Raw genomic sequence first — 21,652 nt, 5'->3', positions numbered from 1 at the left:
TTATATCATGAATATCCTATTGTTATATCCTATTTACTTATTTTTATAGGTACTTCCTTTGTCTATTTCAGTAATGTATGTAAATAATGCATTAACACCAAATCGTTTGGCCATCATCCCCATGAACTATGCAATTAGCTTTACTTGCTTTATTTACTCTTTTCTCATGAATATTTTATGTATTCAATGTGTAGCAAAAATAACACCATACATAATTACTCAGGATATAAATGTTTACCTCAGAGTATCTGTCATGTTCCCAGCTGGTTTATGGATGTCTAATGAAATATATTGTTGTACATTTACTCACCTTAAAAATGTATGCATCAAATGGATCAATAGCAAACTCTGTTCACATCCATGTAAAACTGCACTTATGTGCTAAATTATATTTTGAATGGCACCCATTATGTACAACAAAATATCTATAACCTAGAGAAAACTCAGTACCGAAGCTCTGAAATGTCAGCTCAAATAGTTTTTAGTATATAGAGCTAAATGTTTCTGGTTTTATATTTGTATGCCATGACAAGTGGCAAACTTGTTTTAAGCACATACCTTTAATAATTGTATTATCCTACATGCATGCACCTGCGTGTGTATGCATGTATACACATGTTTGGGCAATTAAATGATCGTTTTCTATTCCATGGATTAATTGGAATGAGAAAAAAAAATATTAATGCTTATACCTGATTGTCCAATGTCTCGGGTACCTGTTGCATCGCGGCGGAGAAGGTGTCTAATCGACATCAGGCGTAGTGTGTGTCAAGCAGTAATCTACACACAAGAATCTTGTCTGGTCGTCGTCATTATAGGCTCCACAAGTTGTTGACCATGTCGCTTTGTTTTCCTTGAGTAGATAAGTCCTTGATACATTATTGCGGTTGAGCAATCAGTGCTGTGGTCATCTCGTCTTCGTTTAAGTGTTTCGCATAGTGTGGCGTGATCATTAATTTTATTGTATTCGGAGCATTCGCGCCCCATTGGTAATTAGGCGTTTTCTGTTCTTCCCGCTTCTGATATAAGCTAGGGTATGATCTCCTAGCCTTAATCAGAAATAAAACGTCAATTCGTATCACAATAACTTCTTGTATTCACTTTTAAAACACAATTTAATATCAATCGTAAGAAAACATAGTTTATCAGTCCACGAACGAAGCGCATGGGAAGCGCGCGCTCTAACTGTCAAAATCTCTTTTTAGTGTTGTCCTCACAGTAGAGGTAGTGTTGTCCGTATAAAACTAAAATGATTTAGTATACTTCGGTAAATATAGTATAGTTCCTTAATGTATGAAAAGAGAATATAACATACAGAACAACACAGGATAATATTAGTCTAACAATTGAAATGTGTTATATGCAGTCCTGAAATATTAGACTTAGGTGCTAAGGAAACTGCTATGCTAAACTGCTAGAAAAAGATTTTGGGTTACAGTCCCATTCGACTTGTTTGTCCGAGTTTTCATTATATACGGTTTGAAGCTACGTCTAATGACTAAATTCTGAGCACTTTTATCGGCGGTTTATCGATCCATCCTTAAGAAACAAATGATGGATTAGTGATAGAAGATGAACGCTTCCCATCAACTGAAAACTACGTTCAGTATTTCCCAAAGAGCTACTTGGTTCAGTTCAAACCAATCACTATTTTTGCTTACATCTCAGACTTTCTGAAAACGTACATTTTAGCTCCCAGCACCTTTACACATTGGCAATGATGTGTGTCTATCAATTTATTTCCAAGAACGCTTACGTGAGCGAAGTTTCAAGCTTCGAAAATACATGAAGACCATTTATGTATTCCAATACTCGAGTCAGCAGCTTCCCAAACAAGTCTGTAGAAGAAAAACAAAGAAAATATCTTAGTGTATTCTAGGAAGGCTGTGTTTTCGTAAGGTTTATGGCTTAGATCTGTTATGTAAGGCAATAAGGCATTGACCTAAGATTCATCTCGCGTACACGTCACATGCGGGCTTGTCATTACAATATTGATCGTATCTAGGGATGGCGGATGCAGATTTTCAATATCGATAATTTTTACAGGTTGTTTTAGCTGTAAAATTGTTTAAATATTTATGAGAGAAGAGAGACTGGTAATGACGGGGCAATGTATTTTATAACTAATCGATATTTTGCTGATTTTCCTTTTTTCATAGCGGAAACAAGTTCAACTGTCAGACTAATTTTCCTTGACTTGAGGCACTTTAATCGTCGCGTCGCTTAAATAAGAAATGACCATGTCGTATTTTCCACTATGAGCAGACCGTAAGGCGTTTTCTTTGTAATTAAATATTTATTTCAACTTTTAAAATAAGTCTTCTTTTGTCAGCCCTGTCGATATCTTGTCGTAGAAACGCGTGGGTGATATAAAATTTTAACCGACCGCTTTGCTAGTTTCTGGAGCAAATCCAGAGAAAACACAGGTACATCCGGTATTTCAATCCGTACGCGATTTAGGAACTATTCTTTTTCTATTTTGTTAGCGAAGTTTCTATGGCCTAGATTGTCTGATGCCAAAAACATGCTTACAGTAGCGTTTTGTTAATTTGGTAGGATATGCTTACTTATATTAAATAGCGATAGGTACTTGAAATTCTTAACTGCTTTAGATAAACTGATCCTATTTATTTACTACCGTTCATAGTGATGCGCTCAGCTATCTTCATTACGGTTATCTATAACTAATGTTTCGGAGTAAATATGTAGTTTGACATGTAGTTCGGTCATTTAATACAAGCTAAGCGTAGTAAAGCTGTACATCAAACAAATATTAAAGGATAAGAAACAATGTATATTTGAATAGCAAAGCTTACAAACCATATTTCCTCAGCTAAGTCCAGCAAGTACGCTGCAAAAATTCCGAGCACAATCCGCTTATAAAATTGCATACCCCGTAAAAGAAAAACGTACCATTCATATTCTAAATATTCCTATTTGAAACTAACCCGGCCCTCATAAATGAAAATAAAGTCTCCCAATTTTATATAGGGTTATATACAGATACGTGTGTGTATGTGTGTGTGAGTTTTCCGTATGCATGTGTGCGTTCTCAAGGCGAAAAGCTATGACTGTAATATTCATTCATTAGTGACGGCCATTCGTCTTTCTTAAAGGGATGGGCGTGCATTATCGATAGATTTTCTTGCTATAATCTACTTTGTGTTGATGTATGAGTTCTCTGGTTAAAGTGTGTTATCAGCCTTTTATCGTATCAGTTATGTACCTTCATTATATTCATCTGCTTGTAAATCACGATTATTTTTAATTTAATCTTTATGGCTAGCAGTTATGAATAGGTAAATTAAGACTGGCAGTATATATTTTTTTTACCTGAAACAAAATTCATAGGTACAACAAAATTTTCATTATGTCTTATTTTATTTAACACTTCAACATGCTTAAAAATTAATAATTTGCCTACTTAATTAATTATTTAAATACATAATGAAACTAAAGCCAACACAAACTAAATAGAGCACACCATTTTACCTGATTTACAGCTGTGGTTGATGCGATGGAATGTTTTCATTCGTTAGCGGGCTCAAGTACCTAGTGCACTGGGTCATGCGGACTATGTCCTACTTCCCGGTACCGAAATAACTTTAGGTTCGGGATTTCTTTTATAGAATAACTGTGTAAAATTCTAGATGTTTTTGTTCTAGATGCCTTATAGCTATAGGAGACTTAATAAATAACCCAAATAGTTGATTAAATACATATTTTATGTGTGCTTTCTTGTGATTGTAACAGGTTTGAGTAAAGTTCACAAAATCACCTCTGCCTTGTAGTTAGTGTATATGTTGTAAAGAAAAAAACACAATAGATACCTAAAGATTATATAATTTCGAAAAGTATTTGAGTCTTTCAAAACAAAAATTTACCTGACCACCACACAAGGCTCGACATCGAAGTAAATAAAATCTATAAATAACTCGACTGCGGACATCACTACACATCGTAACCGCCATCGCGTCGAATATAATCTCACCTTCATTCCTATCGCGCGACAAGAATGCGTAAACAAAAATTCCCGCTATTCTACCAATCTCTGGAATTGGACCGGGATAATTTCGGGGTACCCCACAATTGTACCACCTCCCTAATACTCAATTCCTTAGGACATTCCTACCTGCTAGATTATGTAGATATGTAGACATTAGAGTTATTCGAGCACGTGAAAGCCAAATTGTCGTGTTCTACACAGGATTTCATAGTCTCAGGAGATTTTGTCTCCAGTTACTGTTATCCTGAATAGTGTGAATTGTTCAGGATAGAATTGTAATAGCTAGATTTTCTTTTATTGTTCAATTGGTATTCTCTAACACTGTCCGTGTAAAGGTGGTATTACATTTAGCAGAGATACCTACCTATATCTCTATCTTGGACATTTGAACACTTGTAAACATTTAAATTTTGATCAAATATTATTTCATACATTTCATACAATATATCCTCAAGAATTTGTTTATTGGTTTCTTGGACAATTTCGATGGCAAACATTTTGGTAAAGAAAGAGTTTAACATAAGTAAAATTGGCCTAAGGCAAAGTGTAGACACACCCCAAGTCGTCTAATAGTTTCGGATCGAGTTTATAAAACGACCTTTATACTCCTAACGTTAACTTCTAATATCATAAAATATCCACAATTTTACCTCTTGTTATCTTAAGTGTGGTATAGTGTAGCTATTTGTTGGTCTCATTCAAATAAATAGCAACGTCATTAGCGTTCTGCTAATGAGTGGGGAAGTCGCCTTAAAATATGACATGCTTTCAGAACGTAACACCGTCGAGAAATGCTTCAGATTGTCCCCTTTTCTTCAGTAATTAAGGGAGAATTATGAATGGTTATAGTAGTGGTGAAGTTGATTTGAATTATGACTAAAAATAATATTGTTTAAACACCCGTCTACAACGGATTTATTCAATTAAATACTCACAACGAAAATTAGTGTTAAAAAAAGAGCTACCTTTTACCTTCAAATACCGTTTTGATTATCGGAAAAATAACTTTATAGAGTGGCGATTTATTTTTTTCTTCCGAACAATCATAAACTTTTAATTGTGGAGACTAAAAATGTTACAAATTAAATTAAAAAGCTGTCATTCCCAGTTTCTAAATTAAAGAGTCGTAAATACAATTATCAGCATTCTTTGTATATAGTGAACTTTTCTGATTCGCTATTTTGAAAATATTACTCAAATATAGTTTTTCGTTCAGATTAACCAAACTGCAACTGGGGCCCGATTCTCCTAATTTTACTTAAGCGACCTTCGATTGACGTTCGACTCGATTCGACTGAGATCCAATCCCGACTCGATTACTATTGAAGCGTATGTGGCATTCCGCTATTTTTTCTTTGAAATAAACGTTTTTATCCTTTCCTGTCATTCAATAATGAATCATTTTGTCTGCAAATGATTTACGATTGCAAAATGATTGTACAGCAAACTACCGTATAGACCAAAATCATCAAAATAGCAGACCAATCGCACACCAATCAAATGTCAATCGAATACGATTGGTCTTTTATTAGTAGCAGAATGCCCGATATGGTTAAAACTGCTATTACGATCATATTGCGATTCGATTTCTATTAGATTTTGACATTATTAACTTAGGAGAATCGGGGCCCTGGTTAACGACGCAATTATCGAGACGGTACAGGAAATATAACTCTTCAGAAATGTAACAAGGGTAGTTATAAATACCTAGAGCAGCGCAGATGTTTGCGCCGCCATATTGGCAAGAAATGGATGCGCGTACGACGGTTAGAAGCCGGATATGTCAATACCATTGTTAGACTCCAGTTTTATGTTACGACTTTATGACGGAACTAATCCATTTCTCGGAATATTAACTCTATATTTGTGTCCAAGAATCAATTTGCTAAAACTAGAGTTGTTTTCTTCATAGAGTTGTTTTCTTTTTTATTCTAACTAAATAGATACCGGAAATGGATGTCGTTACTGAACCAAAAAATAAGGCCAGATAACATAATAAATCAATCTAGTTTCCTCTAACAAGGGAAGAAAATCACTCCAAACAGTCAATGTTTTCATGGTTTGGTCATAATATTATATCAATGCTAGTAATTTTTATAAAAAATCATATGTGAGAGCCCCCGCACTCTGCACACTAAACTAGTTGGCCCAATATTTGACTAACAGTATCAAACTCGGCGCACTAAAGCTTTGCACTGTGGTCCTAGGAAGCACTCCACAAGGCATAAAAACAGAACAAACTCCATACATGCAAATGCAATCATAATTCAAATTGCATTTTCACTCTGATCCGTCTGCAATATAAATGGAACAGCCAGTAAGGGAGTGGGAGGCGTTAATCTCGTCTATGACTAAGAAAGGTGGGTAAGCACCCACCACTGTCTACCAGATTATTCATTATTTTAATAATATTTCTTAGGACTGACGAGTCATAGGGACTTTATTTTTCTTCATTTTGTTTGGGTTTGGCTTTCTAAATAATCATCGTTCTGAATAGCTGGCTAGAGAAGGTGTTTTAATAATTTTTTTCCCTGTTTTTTAAACCGGCTGAAAATAAGGTTTATGTTGAAACTGCGAGTAGATATTACGACTGGCATATAAAAAAAATATTTTACGCAATCGGGTGAAAATCATGCCAGGAAAGATGCGAAAATATCACACTAAACCGTAATATGTAGGTCTTTTTTGAAACATTGCGTCTTAACAAGTCCAAAATTCAGATAACAGTAAACAAATTAAAGAAAATTATGTAACAACCGTAATATAAAAACAAATCTATGTAAAGACAGCACGCGGTGATATCCCTACCCCATATGGAAAATGACGTAAGATAACACATAACATCACCATGCAATATGGTAACACGATAATGTCCATACGTCACCATAGCATACCCATGAACGAAGTCTATAAATAAATCCGGCTCTAGCGCATGGGAAACTGCACCGCTTCCTGTGTCGTCAGAGATCAACCCACGGCGTGCAGATGGGTCATCCGACTCCTAATTAGGATATTGTATGGAACACTTTAAGAAACAAGACAAAAAGATAGTAAAGAATGATTTGTTAGAGCATGATGATGAAGTTACTGACCAGTTATTACTTACAGAAACTAAGAATACTTTGGTCCAAAATATTACTTTTAGAATGAATAAAGAAATAATAAAAGTATATAAGAAATGAATGGCCTACGTTCAGCAGTGGACGGCAATTGATATGATGATGATGAGAAAAAAGTCTTTTTAACATTTTGTAAGTAAATTAAACTCTAACCGTCTTACCACAAAAAAATTTTAACGTCAGTTTAAGCCTTGTCTAAAAAAATGTCAAATTATGACGTTGACATATGGTTCATTTTGGAGCCACATTTTATTTAGACAAGTGTAAAACAGTGTTTAAAGTTTTTGTAGTAAGGCCATAAGAAGCATCAGCCTGACTAAACCCTTTCATGAATCATCTATATTCTTCCAAATTAGATTTTTAATATTTCAAACTTCAAAGAATTAGCTTTCCCAGCTTTAATTTAGTATCATTTCTTTGTTTACAAAACTGCCGACTGTTATAAGGAAATTCATGACAAAGAGACTCAGTTTACCACCGAGTTTTAAAAATAAATAAAGCTGCTAATTAATGCCCAATTCGTTGAATGTATCGTTGTTGATATTTTTAACCGTTTTGAAACTGAAGCCAAAACATGATTAAGCGGACTAAGCGGACTTGATAAATGGCTTTCTGGAAAATCCTTATAGTTGAACGTTTGTTGAATGTTACACGATATTAGGGCTACAAATCTACAGTAAATGTTAAGGGAGAGACTGATATTAAATGGTCTATTCAAAACGTCTTTTAACAAGGTAATTTTTTCAGTAGATTCTAAATAATCACTAGGCACCCTCGAAATCCGCCGATCCATTATTCGAAACTCATAATACCCTGACAAGTAAAGCCATGGCAAGTGATAATGGCCAGACAACAGATAACACCACCGGGGGCTATATTTAACAACAACATTAAGATCGTGGTCCGAATGATAAGCCAACAAAAGATTAACTTTCACTTGTTCGCTAACTCGGTCCAGATTGGCTTCGTTTGTAAATGAAAGTAAAGTTTATTTATCGCTTCTCTTCCATGTACTATTATCCTTTTTCTAAATGCCCAATGAAAGTTTTCTAGTCATTACTTACAAGTTTCAGGTTCTCATTGACAAGAGTTCCAAACTTCTATTTAGAAACTTGGTTCTCACTTTGGCCATCTAAGTTCTGAATGTCTATAGAACAGTCAAACCTATTGTTCAAACTTGAATTGAGATTAAACGCTCTATAAACGACATGAAGTCTTAGATAGGTACTGTAAATGATATGTTCAACTAGCAAACATGGTCCAGTCCAATACACTTAGCTTCATGAAAGTAACTTCCTAGCATTATCTTAAAAGGAATCCAGATTGTTGTTCAGACTCCGCACTCAAGCGAATTAAAACAAAAAACAAAGCAAAAAGTTCTAAACGAGAATCTTCTAAAACCATGATCGGTGTTGCCGTCAAAAAAATAAAAAAGAGCAATAAATAAAAGTGATTTTGTAACGGAAACGCGTAGTTGTGTGTGACGGTTGTCAATGGGCGGTCGTGTCTATGTCTCGGGAGCATCAGTTAGGGGAAACAGATTCGTCTTCAAGATGGATCGGTAGATGCTCACACGATGATGTTCTGACTGCCCAGAGGAAATATTATTTTTGTTATATCAAATTATTGTGGGATACTGAGTGAGATTAATGGGGAAATAATGTAGGAAGTTACTTATTAGATAAGAAGGAGTAACCTTTGCTGTGGAATAAGTAACGATGCATTTAGGAAAGAAAATAATGTAGTTTATACCTACAGGCGTAACAATAGCTTTGAATATGCATCTACATTCAAAGCTGATAATGTAAACAATCAGAGTGGGATGCACAATCCATTGTTTCAATTAGGCCGTTGTCCTCCTTACTAATTAAACAAGCGTCAAACAATCTGTGTTCATACATCTATTTCTTAAATACTAGATCAGCGACCATTAAACAAAACGTTACATCATGACCAGAGGCTCGTCTATTTCTGATCGCGGCCTCGGCTGCAATTACCTGAGCATGTCCACATAATGTGACGACAACTCTCTCGTCTTAAGTATACGAAGCATTTGTTTTTACTTCCCTAATAAAATTGATGCGAAATTGGGTACCCCCAGTCGTTGGAATCGGTTCCCAATTTTCTGCAACATCAATTTTGTTCTCTACTCGAGATTGGTCGTATTTGAATTATGGAGAGAAACGATATTGGTTTAAGAATGGTATTGATATTTGGTCTTAAATTAAAAGCAATCACATAAAAAAAGATTGGTCTCGTTAAAAGATCTGATTACAAGAAAAGCTGTGTTTCATGCATTGAATCTTTGATTGGACTGTGCTCTCCTTAATTAACCCGACAAGGTTTAAATCGGTCTCCAACTCAACCCTATTTTTAATGGAGTGTATCTGATGAGGTTCGCCCTTACGGCCGCTATTTTTCAGCCTTAATTAAATAGTGTCTATTCCAATGGAGTTGTTGGGTTAATTTGTTTAGACGTCAGACCAACGTGACGGATACGGAATGAGCTTCTAAAAATAAGGCTATCATTGTTGGACCGGATTAATTTACGAGATTTCCATCTATTATAAAATTAAAAAGGGTTTTAAATTCTTGTTTGGGAAATGGAAAAGGAATTCTGTGTATTCGAGACAGCCACTTAGATGGAGTCGTTTGTAGCTCACGTTAGGAGCGTCGAACACATTCCTGACGCCATTATTTTGTTCGTGATGCATTTTATAGCGAATAAAAAGAACGCAGCCGTTGCTTCGACGCGGCGTATTTTTGGCACAAGAATCGCATTCACAAACGTATGTTTTGGACGAGTGCGGCTTTGGGATCGTTTAGCAATAGGGGATACAAAAAGCTGCGTTAGCGAGCTTTGGTCATACACATTCAAAGTAAGTGCTGCCAACAAAACATTTGTGTCTCTAAATGGAATTCAAATGTTGTAATGTGAATGTATAGAATAATTTGCTTTTTAGGCATTGCGAGAAAATGTAGAACTCAAATTGAAAACGGGATGCCTATTTTCTTCAAAGTTTCAGCTGAATTTGCATTGAAAACTCTTAGCGATTTGGCTGAACTAAATCCGTTTAAATTGTTCTGTTCCTAGGTCATGAGTTTTCTGTTCTGAACCTTGATTAATTTCCCTGATGTTAGGTGTAAGTCTATCGTTGAAATACATCTCAAATCGTTTCCAACTATTTTGGTCGGCTGTTTGCAACCGTATATTTGCAGTCTGTCGTATAAATCTCCGCAAAGTCTTTACGATCCCAAGATTGATGCTTATAGAAACAATTCCAACTAAACATACGTTTTGCATTTGTTTTACTTCCCAATGTCCTAAACATATCTCCATTGGTACCAATGGACATGTGTTTTGCACATGTAGCTACGTACGTTGATTTTATTTCAATAGATCTCAACGCTTGAATAGCAACATATTTTTCTAATCACCAACAGTTCATTCATACAGTTAATAAATATAAATCATAACTCGCACTCAATGAAATACAGCGTGTCTATCTAAATTAAGATAACCTGCTCTGTATTCATTTCACAACCAATCGCGCATTCCTTTCAGTCAAATTGTAAACGTTGGTGCAGATACATCAATGGTTCGACACGTAAACAAATTATCGTCTGTTTTCATGATATCCGCAGCTCACGAATGTCTGCTAGCAGTGACCTCGTCTATATCTTCAACATAGTTAGTTATAGTGAATAGTATTTCAAAATGAACAACGTGCACTTGACTCAGGCGGGTTAAATTTGGATCTCCCTTCGATGCTTCACTTCATCTCTCTCGCCTATTGCAGTATCTGTACTTGTCTTGCATTACAATTCGCTTCTTCAGTAGCTGATCTATCTATAAAGCTTTCATTACTTACAAATTGGAATTTAGCTTTATTAGAAAAAACGTGTGACTAGCTCACCGGTAGATACAGTTCAGGTATTAGGCTAGATATTTTTAGTTTTAGTTCGTTCCAAATATTTTTATTGATACGTTCAAATGTCGCCCGATTTTTTTTTACATTAGGTCTCTGATCTTTGACCGTATTTAAGAAAATTCCTTCCATTACGATTTTTTGTTTGGAGTCGGTTATCTTTCATACCTAATAAACTTCTGTCGACATCTGAGCTCGTTATCAATAACGTTATGTTCAAACTTTAATTCGAGTCGTTCAGTGTTAACGGCACTTCCTATACACAAGTCTATTTTCATAACATTAGTCCAAAAAAAAACATCTGAAGACTCTCAACACGAGAATTGCATCTTAATAAAAAAAAATATGTTGTGAGTGTATTAATAGTTGGATTTGTGGAGCATCGGGCGCCTGTGTTATTATAGCGAAGAAATATAGGATAGGACGCGGATCTATCTGTAGTTGGCCGAAATTATCGCGAGTCGACGCCGCGCGCGCAACGCTGGCGAGTCGCGCGCGCAGCCACGGGGCGACGCGCACGCGAAGCTTCCCAATTATTTGTTTGTGTTTTTCGTTGTGATATAATACGGACGTATACTATTATAACATACATTGCAACAGTGTTACATTAATTTTCATGCAGTATTTACAAAGTCTCAAAAATATTCTAGATATTTGCGAAATAGATGGGACGAAAATACGATATTACGTGTGGCCGTAGTGTTAGTTTTAAAGCAATATTTTAGTCTAATTAAGAGACTAACGATGCTCAAAGACTGGAAATAGTGAACGCAGTGGAAGTTTTCGTAACTATAAATTAATAATACTATGATATGAGTGTGTATTTTATAGTTATGTAGGTGTTAGTGTGTGTAATATTGTGTTAAACATACGGTAGGATCGTGGTGCCAAAAGTACGCCAGTGGGTGTGAATATTTGTAAATGTTCTTTAAATAAGTGTTTATATTACGATAAATATGGTCGCCATGCTGGAAGTTGCTGAGAGGAGAAACAATGAATATTTTCGATCGTTCTTACCTGTAAGTTTCAGATTTAAATTATCAAAAAGGGACATCGGTTGACAAATGATGCTGCCTATTTAAATTAAAAATAATGTGTCTTTTAATACATTTTCTTTTTGTTTTAAAATTTCAATTGATATGATATTTTCTATGACTGTTATACACGGCCTCAAAATTCCGAAGTCACGGCCAATATTTGAAAGTGATTATATCTAACCCTGGTTTCAGAGTCGAGCTTTTGTTGAGTGTCGACTTTTAAATTAGTCTATGATCTTTCAGTAACAGGCAGAAATATTTATTCTCAAAAACTTTGTAATGTTGACTATTTTTTATTTTATAATATTTAAAGGTAATTAATTTAGTCTTCTTAATTAAACATGATTTGTAGGTACTTTTTAATCATGTATGTAACATTTTTAAATGAAAGAATACATTAGTTTTTATCTATTTATAGCTATTGAAGGCTCGTTTACCTATTTATTTGGTCAATATAGGTACAATAATCTTGTCAATAGCATTAAAAATAATGTTTCTCTATAACGTATTTAATTAAAATGATTAAATAAACTCTATTGTGTCAAAACGCATCATCACTGACATTACAGATAACCGACCGATAAGCGCACTGTTGCATTTTCATTAAATCTGTATGTTCAAATGTTATCGTAATTAATCGGTTTTGATGCAAAACAAACAAATCGAGTTTTCGCAAACATACGACTGAATCAATTTATAGTTTCCATTATTGCGTTTTGTCTGCTTTCATAAGCTGCACAGTGCACTCAGAGTTCCTAAATTAGGTTTGTTTGAATATTACGAAGTGATGATTACAGTAATGCGTTAATTAATTTAAGGGGTAAACTTACACGTATACGAATGGAAATGGTTGGTCGTGTTACTTACAGTATATTAGTCACATTCTGATTTTAACATGTTTAAAGTAGATCGTGTGTGAGCCTTATTTTTCTATGCGCCTTTGTTGTAGTAAAGTAGCAAAAAATACTCGAAATATCCACTTTATATTTCGGGACTGCAATTTGCATGAGAATTTGTTTCAGCAGTATGTTTCTTAATTAAGATCTTCGCAGAATGTTAATCACGTGGAATTTATTTAATTACAAGAGTATCATTGTTTACCAGTACGTATTTATCAGTCTCCTTGGACGAAATCACTCTGAACTTTAACATGAGATAAAAAATTAAATAACTGCTTCCTACTTCTGCAAACAAAACACAAATTCATAATATTTTTACATTTGACAACATGCCAAAGTAATGACCTTGGCAAATTATTCTACTAGACAGCAGGGCGAGGTACCTATTATACAAGTAGTGAACTTCCATGACTCTATTTAAATAGTATGTACTCGTCGTTTTTTCATTTCACTCCCTTCACAATAGGTGCCAACTCTAGGACAAATAACGTAGTTTTAAATTACGAGGTGCTGTTGGAAACACTCCACGCGTGACATAATAGTAATTTAGTATTTGTCTCATTTCAGGCTGTCAACTCCCCACCGGTCCCTCACCGAGACATATCGGCACCCACGGTGACGTACCGTCCCTACACAGAAGAATATGCCACCGTCCAACGCCGCGTCGAACGTCCCGCACAACCAGAAGAAACAGAAAGAAAGAAAGACAAGAAATGGTCCATTGGGAAACTCTTTAGAAGAAAGAAAAAAGAAGATGAAAGTGGTTCCTCTTCGGAAAGCGATGAAGGAGTTAGCACGCGTTCCCCATCTAAGAGAAAGTCTAAAAAGAAGAAAAAAGCTCCAGCCGTCAACAATTTTGATCATATAGTAATAAGAGATTCGAGAAGAGCACAAAGTTTAGCTAAACCGAACGTTCGAGATGTTACCGACGATGGCGTGCTATCTGATCCATCTGCTGGCTTTATTAACTATCGTGCTAAAACTCAAGACATGTACAGAGCTTCCAAAGAATCCCTCAGTTTAAGAGAGGATAATTCTAACAGATCCTCTGGACCATCTCTGGAATCACATTCAAGAAAAACCAGAAAAGGCAGATTGAAAGCCAGAGTTGAAGCATTAAGAAATAGTATGAAAGGAGAGTCAAGTAGTGAAGAAGAATCACTCAAATCATCAAATTCATCATTGATGATCCGATTTAGAAGTGAAGATTCGTTAATGCGTTCGCGTGATAGCTCACTAAATAAACGGTCAAGAAGTGCTAGAAATGAGAGATATATCAAGAGATTATCTCGTGACGAAGAAAACCAACTTAATAAAGAAGCCGAGTTGTTACAGCAAGGTTACACAAAAGCTGAGGTTGAAATGTTGACGAGGACACCGACAAGCCAAAGCAGTGGCTACGGAACCTGCAAACGTGATCAGACACAGAACGTGAAAACAGAACAATTATACGCTAATGATGTTAACCGCCGTCCTATGAAATCCGAATCAATATCATCATTCCCTTCAACTCAAAGTTATCCGTCATCCATCAATTTTAACGCAAAAGTTAACAATGAGCATATTAACTATTCCATACCAACAAGTAACATTAATAGAGAAATGCTTTATTCTAATAACAACCGCGAAAGAAGTGTAAGTAATCAGTACGAGAACGCGGATAACGTCATGTGTGTTAAGTTTCCATTGGGAAATGTAACGAACGTTAAAAGAGAAGAAAAAGCACCGCCTGTTCCACCTCCACGAGATATGCAACGAAAAGTCGCAACTCCTATATCCATGTACTATGAAAATAATCCCATAATAGCTGAAAGGATAGCCAATTCGCAACAGACTGTTCAGTTACATGGCGTACCCAACAACGATTTCGAACGTGTTATGCGGAGAAGTCAAGAAAGGTCGCTGAGTCACAGTTTCAATGGATTGCGAAGACCTATATCAAATTCTGAGGATCATATTGCTATGCAAAACAATGAGTATATACAAAACTTCCAAATTAGAAACGAACAGCCCCGAAGGCCAGCTTCAGTATCAGCTGAACCAAATCATTACGGCCTCTATGCCAACTCACCGCCTTGGAGAAAGTCCATAGGTCCCACAAATATTGTGAAGCCCGAACCAGTGCAACTAAGACATGATTATCTGTATTATGCGGATCAAAGTCCTCGGTCTCGAAGGCCCATTAGCGTAAAAACTAGTCAAAATGGTCACGAAAATCAATATTTAAGTGACTCTCAAGCTGGCCAAAACATTGCTGAAAGTGTATATCGACGACCACGCAACGCGTCTGACTTTTGGAAAAAAATTGATGACGCAGAAAGACAAAGACGGCAGCAAAATATGTACGCGAACTCAAGGAGCAGCAGTGACTTCTCAAATAGCACACAAAATAGAGTAGCTCCGTATTTAGAACAAAATAAAGTGGGCCAAGAAAATACTGACATTCAAAATAAAAACAAAACACCGTTTAAAAGCTCTTCTGTTGACACAACCGACGGTGCCAAAGTTTGGAAGGCGACAACAGAGTACAAGCGATCCATAACAGTTGACCCACCAAAAACAGTTACATCGCCGACATCGAAAACACACGTTAGACATAAATCTGATACGTATGTTCCCAGTGTTTACCAAATGCCATCTGATGACGAAAAGAGTTCAGAGAGACGAAAATCTACCAATCTTGACGATGCTCTCAATGAATTAGAAGCCATCTACAATAGTTTAGGTTTAGGTGACGAAGATTTATTAGATAGAGCTGAACGTCGCGAATTAATGACGCCGAAGTTCAACGACCAATTTAATGATTGGAATGGAAATGATGACGAGATACAACTGCGAAGTCAGCCAACGACGCCTTTGAGACGAGTGCAAAGAAGGTCGACATTACCTGACAAGTTGCAAGATGATATGGCATTTCGAAGAATGAATTCCTTAACAAAGGAAAAACCTAATTATAAAGAAGCACAGGCGCAAATAAGTTACATGTTAGCGTCACCTGTTTATGTGCCGTATGCGTCCGATGATGACAGGCAATCCGAACGAAACGAGCCAGATATAGTTTATGACGACGTTGTTTACAGAAATATAAAGCAGACTAACAGTCGATTAAAGACTTTAGACCCTCAACCGCCGTTTGGCATACCTATAGGACCGGTTTCCCCAGCCCCGCAGAGTGATTATCTTCACGCAACACCAGAAAACAAAGGCCGCCCTCGATTTATCCCTCGCAGATCGCCCGACCTCGTCTCAGACGATTTAGCGTATCGAAGTTTGAGGAAGGATAACAGACATTCTACACACTTTAACGGCGAAGATTATAGTGGTCTCATTAATAATAATCATTCTTACAGTGAATATCCATATACTAAAGACTCCGCCGCTAATCTTAAGAAGAAAAGAGCTGTTCGATCCCTGTCAGCTAATATATTTACAATGATACAGAAGGAAATTGACGAAGCCTTGAACATGAGTAAAATGGCTACTCTACAAAAAACGCACAGTAACAGCGATGTCATGAAACGGCTTCGTAACACTTTTGAAAATAACGACAACGAGCAGGACCACTATCCTCGTAACAAGGTAAAGCAAAGACACAACACTGTCAGCCTTTTTGTCAATAATACCCATGCACCCACCCATCATTTCGCAAAAGACGATTCATTCATTCATAGTGACGATAAGCACCTTGCTAAGCCACCATCATGTGATAAGTCCAAAAGCTCATCACCATCAAACAGATCTCCACAAGCATCGAAACGTTCATCAAAAGATGAGTTTCAACAGGTTCTAAGCATGTTGGCGCAGGAAGCTATGGATACCAGTAATAAATTAGGAGTAGCGCTAGCTGAATTAGATAAAAATAGAAACAACAACGAGAAGAAATCTGATGTCCAGAGCCGAATTTCTGATAGCCGGCAAAACTTTTTGAATGGTTTAACTTGCAAGTCTTCTGAAGATACTGCACCTGAAATTAAGCACGTAAATGTTCGTTCTGAAGTTGTAAGTGAACAAAAAGATGACAAACCAGTGACAGAGGTTAGTGAAGTCAGTGAAGATTCTAAAGGAAAAAAGACTGAAGATAGTCTTTTAGCTATATCAGACCAGTTACATAAAGTTGAAGATCAGCTAAAACATAGTTTTGAAAAAGAGCTTAATTTCCAAGACGAAAGTTTAAAACTTTCAAGCTATATATCAAAAGGCGAAGAACAGTTAAAAGCTCAAGAAACCATGGTTGTGATACCAGAAAGTAAGTTAATACCTGACGTCGTCCCAGTGACTATTAAAGATGACTCAGTGAAAATTGAGACAGTAAACGATAAAGAAAATGAAGTGGAAATCAAACCACCAGTGATCAATTCTTTAAATCCTTTCTTGAATTCTGATGATAAGATTAAAGAAATTAATGAGATAAACGCTTTTAAAGAGCTAAAAGATGGAATATCGGATTTAATTGCTGGTATTTGTCAAGTAAATGAAAAATTATTCACACAGAATAAAGGACCAAAACTGGATAAATGTAATAGTGACGTAGACAAAATGACTGGAATAACAGAAGCCACTGAAAAACTGAACCAAGTTTCACAAACTATCTGTAATCAAGAAGTTCCTCATAGGGCTTCCGTTAATCTATCTATATACGAAGACGACTTAGAAACCAAGAAAGATGCTGCTGATTCAACCGAATATAATTCCTCTGAAGAACTGGCGACAATATTTAAACTGGACAGTAACCCCAAATCGCGAACTCATACCGATAATGAGAATGAGTCTGAAAATAAAATTCGCAATGAGTTAAGTTCGCCAAAATTAGTTCAGACGATGAATCAGCAACTGAGAAGGTTGTCTGTAGACCAAACGGATGATTGTACTCCTAGTCAAAGCAACTCACTGCCAACGAACGTGGTTCCCTGGAGGACTAAAAGGCAAACTCACCATTCACAAAAAGAAAATAGAGGTACGTGGTCCATTCTCATGCACGGTGTATGGTTTTCACTGTAACCATTTTGCATCCAGCTTTTTGTTTTCATTTTGTGTTCACGATCCCCGTTGTATTAGTTGCCTTTACTAACTAGTTTTTTTACTGTATGCGTTGTTTTTGTTGTTTCGACAGGCGATAGCGCGCAGTCGAAGCGCGATTGGCACGACTCTGGCACGTTGATGTTAGCTTGTACCTACACCTTGATGTTCTCCCAACACCTGGCAGACTTGGACTGGTTGACGCTGCTAGGTCTGCTGCTGGCAATGATCACAATTATCGCTATGCTAATAATATAACATAGGTGTAACAATGTAACAAAATTCCCATAGAGATGAACTGATTTACTGACAACGAGTTTACGAAGTTTCTTTTTACAATTCAAGCTTATTAACCAGCTAGTGTCGATATGTTTAATTGAAAAATTGTTTGAAAATAAATAGTCAATTTATCGGTCCATCTCTAGACGCATTTATTGGCATAATTTTAATAAAAATCACCCGTAATTTTATTTTGATTTATTTTATTGATATTCAATACAATTTTGTATATTACTTTTATCGAAACTACCATGTATATTTTAGAAAATTTTGCTGTGATGTTCATTTTACCTTTTACTGAATGGTTTTAAGATTTATTTTTAATTTTGTGTTTTTACATTTATATTTTTTGTGCCAAAATTAATTGATCAAAATCATATTTTAATATTTTGGATACAGTTACGCTTTGAATGTTTTGGAATCGCATGATTATTCCTACATTGTATCTTTTTGCATGATTTGTGTGTCTTTTATAATTTGTGCTTAGAAACATAATTATTACAGACGAATATTTCTTAAATTGAATAAATAAGAAGTTATAAAATTGCTTAATGGTCAAATCCAATACAATAATCACAAAAGCTCTAAGTATTAAGTGGATCATAATCAAATCAAATCAAATCAAATCGTTTATTTTGCAGAGAATATGGGTACAAAATGAGATGTTAAATTTATGCATAGTTCCAACACAATCGATAAAATATTTTTTTAATAAAATTGTATTATGATTTATTTAGTTATTGTATACCTACTTATTGGCATTGAGCTATTAAGAAGCAAAATAACAATCATGAATTATTATTATACGTCATAGACCAAGCGGTGTAATTCAAACTGCCTAACATATTTATAAATTTAGATTTTAGCGTTATCGGAAATATGCCTTAACTACTTAGGTAATGTCAAAAGATTGTGCCTTATAAAAAAATGGCGCCTAAATGCTACTAATCTACTCGTGTCTATGGCCACAAAAAATAATATTGGTTAACCTACAATTTATTTTCTAGGTGAACATTGATTGCCTGCAGTGATCCACTGGGTGACTTCGTTTATACACTGCGTATTTCGACGATATTTCTAAGCTATTTTTAATTTTTGTCTAAGCTACTTTCTGTATTTTATCCTGTACCTAGTTGTATGACATTTAAGATTTACTATGTTTATGTAGAGGCTTCCAGATACATTTAATGAGAGCGTTATTTATATGAAGAAAAGAGTTATAATTTAAATAAAATGTTTCAGTTTTATTTGTTGTTTTATTCATACAAACCGAAAGAAAGAAATCATGATGTGAATGTAGCTGAAAGCTGATGAGCAGATTATGCCTCTATGTTCTATAGTTCGGCCGCTCAGAGAATGCGTTTCTGACACATCGCGATTGAACTGACGACGTAACTTTGTAATGGCGTTGCAGTACGATAAAAATATTTTTGCTGGTCGTTTATCGTTTTAACAATTGTTGAGCATTAAAACAACATTATTATATCAATAATAATCAATGAATGTTGTAATTTTGTGCCAAATTGAGTGTCAAATAACTTGGTAAACAATATTTTTCTAAATCTATACTGCGCTATAACAAGGTTATGTCAGCGCTTTATATTTGTAGTGCTGTGCTAAAAATAACAGGCAAGTATCGTAATCTGTTCTGGTTGATGGTTCTTATACAGTTATACTTATAATATAAAATAATACGTTTTGTTTTTCTTTTTAAGAATTTGAAAATAATGGACTATAGGATAACTTTTATGAAATATAAAAATAAAACTATGATCAAACTGAACGCGCGAAAGAAAGTAGCATTTTTATATTTAGGTTGAAAATGGTAACCCCAAATGGCATCATGGGCCGTCATTTTGTGACGCTAAATAGTCATTTGTTGTCGTTTCGTGCGCTAAGACTAAGTGCCCTGCCTCATTAGGACGCCAATGGCGACATCGCCGGCTACGTATCCAAGCAGTTAGTATTGAAATGTATGGAACCTAACTCACTTGGCGACGGTTTGGTAACGTCGCCAAATTAGAGGCGTGGCCACGAGCTACAGTTCCCTATGTGGCTTCTGGCTACCGTGGCAACTTGGCGACGTGGCCACAGTAGCCACTGTAATGTACACGGTAAAGCGCACCTCCCTCACACAGTCGCCAATGTGGTCGCCAGTCAGCTTGCAATTTCTTGAGCGACGACGTAAACAATTGACTGTCGAGACGCCATGGCCACTCGACTTGGCGACATTTGGATGCCAGAAGTAGCCAGACCTGTGCCGCTCGCGACGTCGCCATGGCGTCCCAGTGAGGTAGAGCTCTAAAAACCTGATTTTGGAAGATTTTGACCGAGATATCAGGATTGATTCTGTTATTGATAATACCTAATATACACGTAATATACACGTAGGCGAAGATGATGATGAAGACACCACCTCCTCAAGCGAATCGGAGTCTGATTAACATTCTGTACGCACATTCAATTCAATGTACTTACTTTATTGCATAGAAATACAGATTGTAACTTTGTAACAAAGAATAAATAAAACGATTTTATTATATGAATATTACCTTTTTTTGGTTTCCACTTAAATAACTAAAATATAAATTTTAAATGATTCCGCCAATTAATTTAAAACGAAAATAATCTTAAAATAATGCGGCGGTTTATTTTGGGGGAACGGTAACGAACTCAGTGTTATGTTGTGCCCATCACTAGTCCTGACTAACTGATAGGTGTCAGGAACGCATTCTCTGAACGGCCGAACTATAATAGTTAAATGGCTTAGTCTGAGTATGATGACAGATATCCAAGTACAAAATGGTCACAGAATTTGATATTTCATGAGCATCCAACACCGCCAATAAGAATCCTTGACGCTGATTGTCACTTGCCATTGTGGATTTGTTTAAATCGTTTTTGAAATCCCTTTTTCTTATCAATACCGGTGGATTTGGATGGTTTAGAAAAGCATTCATTTAATATTTACATGATGATGAAGTACATTCCGTTATGCATAGCTTAAAAATTATTACATACACTTCTGGACACATCTATTGGCCCACCTTAGAGTTTAGGTTTTGATGCCCCTACCGAAATATGATTGCTAGATTGAACAAAAACTGTCAAGAATTAAATCCAAGTAAACCAATAAAACCAAGTTTCCCTAGTATTCGATTGTTTGATATCAACAAACAGGCTCCAAATTGTTTCTTGTTTCTTTAAATTCTGTGTTCGAAATTAAAAAACAGACTATTGAATGAAATTGTGAATGTACCAGGTTCAAAACCGCATAAAAACCTTTTGCTCGACCTAATATAAACATTTTGCTAGGACCAAACGAAACTAAAAATACAAGGTGGGCGAATAGATGTGTCCGGAAGTG

General features: G+C 35.8%; 1 protein-coding gene across 4 annotated transcripts in view; it reads left to right on the top strand.

Annotated features, from left to right (window-relative positions):
* The window catches only part of LOC110382305 (uncharacterized), a 148,284-nt gene extending 128,752 nt beyond the window's left edge, over positions 1 to 19,532 (top strand). The window contains exons 1-4 of one of the 4 annotated variants that reach the window (XM_064036846.1): positions 11,371 to 12,073; positions 13,558 to 17,944; positions 18,101 to 18,217; positions 19,293 to 19,532. In XM_064036846.1, the coding sequence (XP_063892916.1) occupies positions 12,011 to 12,073; positions 13,558 to 17,944; positions 18,101 to 18,217; positions 19,293 to 19,303 (4,578 nt within the window). In that variant the 5' untranslated portion in view covers positions 11,371 to 12,010 and the 3' untranslated portion in view covers positions 19,304 to 19,532. Of the gene's footprint in view, positions 1 to 11,370; positions 12,074 to 13,557; positions 17,945 to 18,100; positions 18,340 to 19,292 lie in introns of those variants that run through there. The other 3 variants (XM_021342886.3, XM_064036848.1, XM_064036847.1) reach the window with 3 other exon arrangements.
* The last annotated feature ends 2,120 nt before the right edge of the window (positions 19,533 to 21,652 follow it).

The sequence above is a fragment of the Helicoverpa armigera genome, chromosome 11 (genome assembly GCF_030705265.1).
Source record: "Helicoverpa armigera isolate CAAS_96S chromosome 11, ASM3070526v1, whole genome shotgun sequence".
NCBI lineage: Eukaryota > Metazoa > Arthropoda > Insecta > Lepidoptera > Noctuidae > Helicoverpa > Helicoverpa armigera.
The sequence above is the reverse complement of the archived record's forward strand: the minus strand, read 5'-3'. Positions and strand labels throughout refer to the sequence as shown.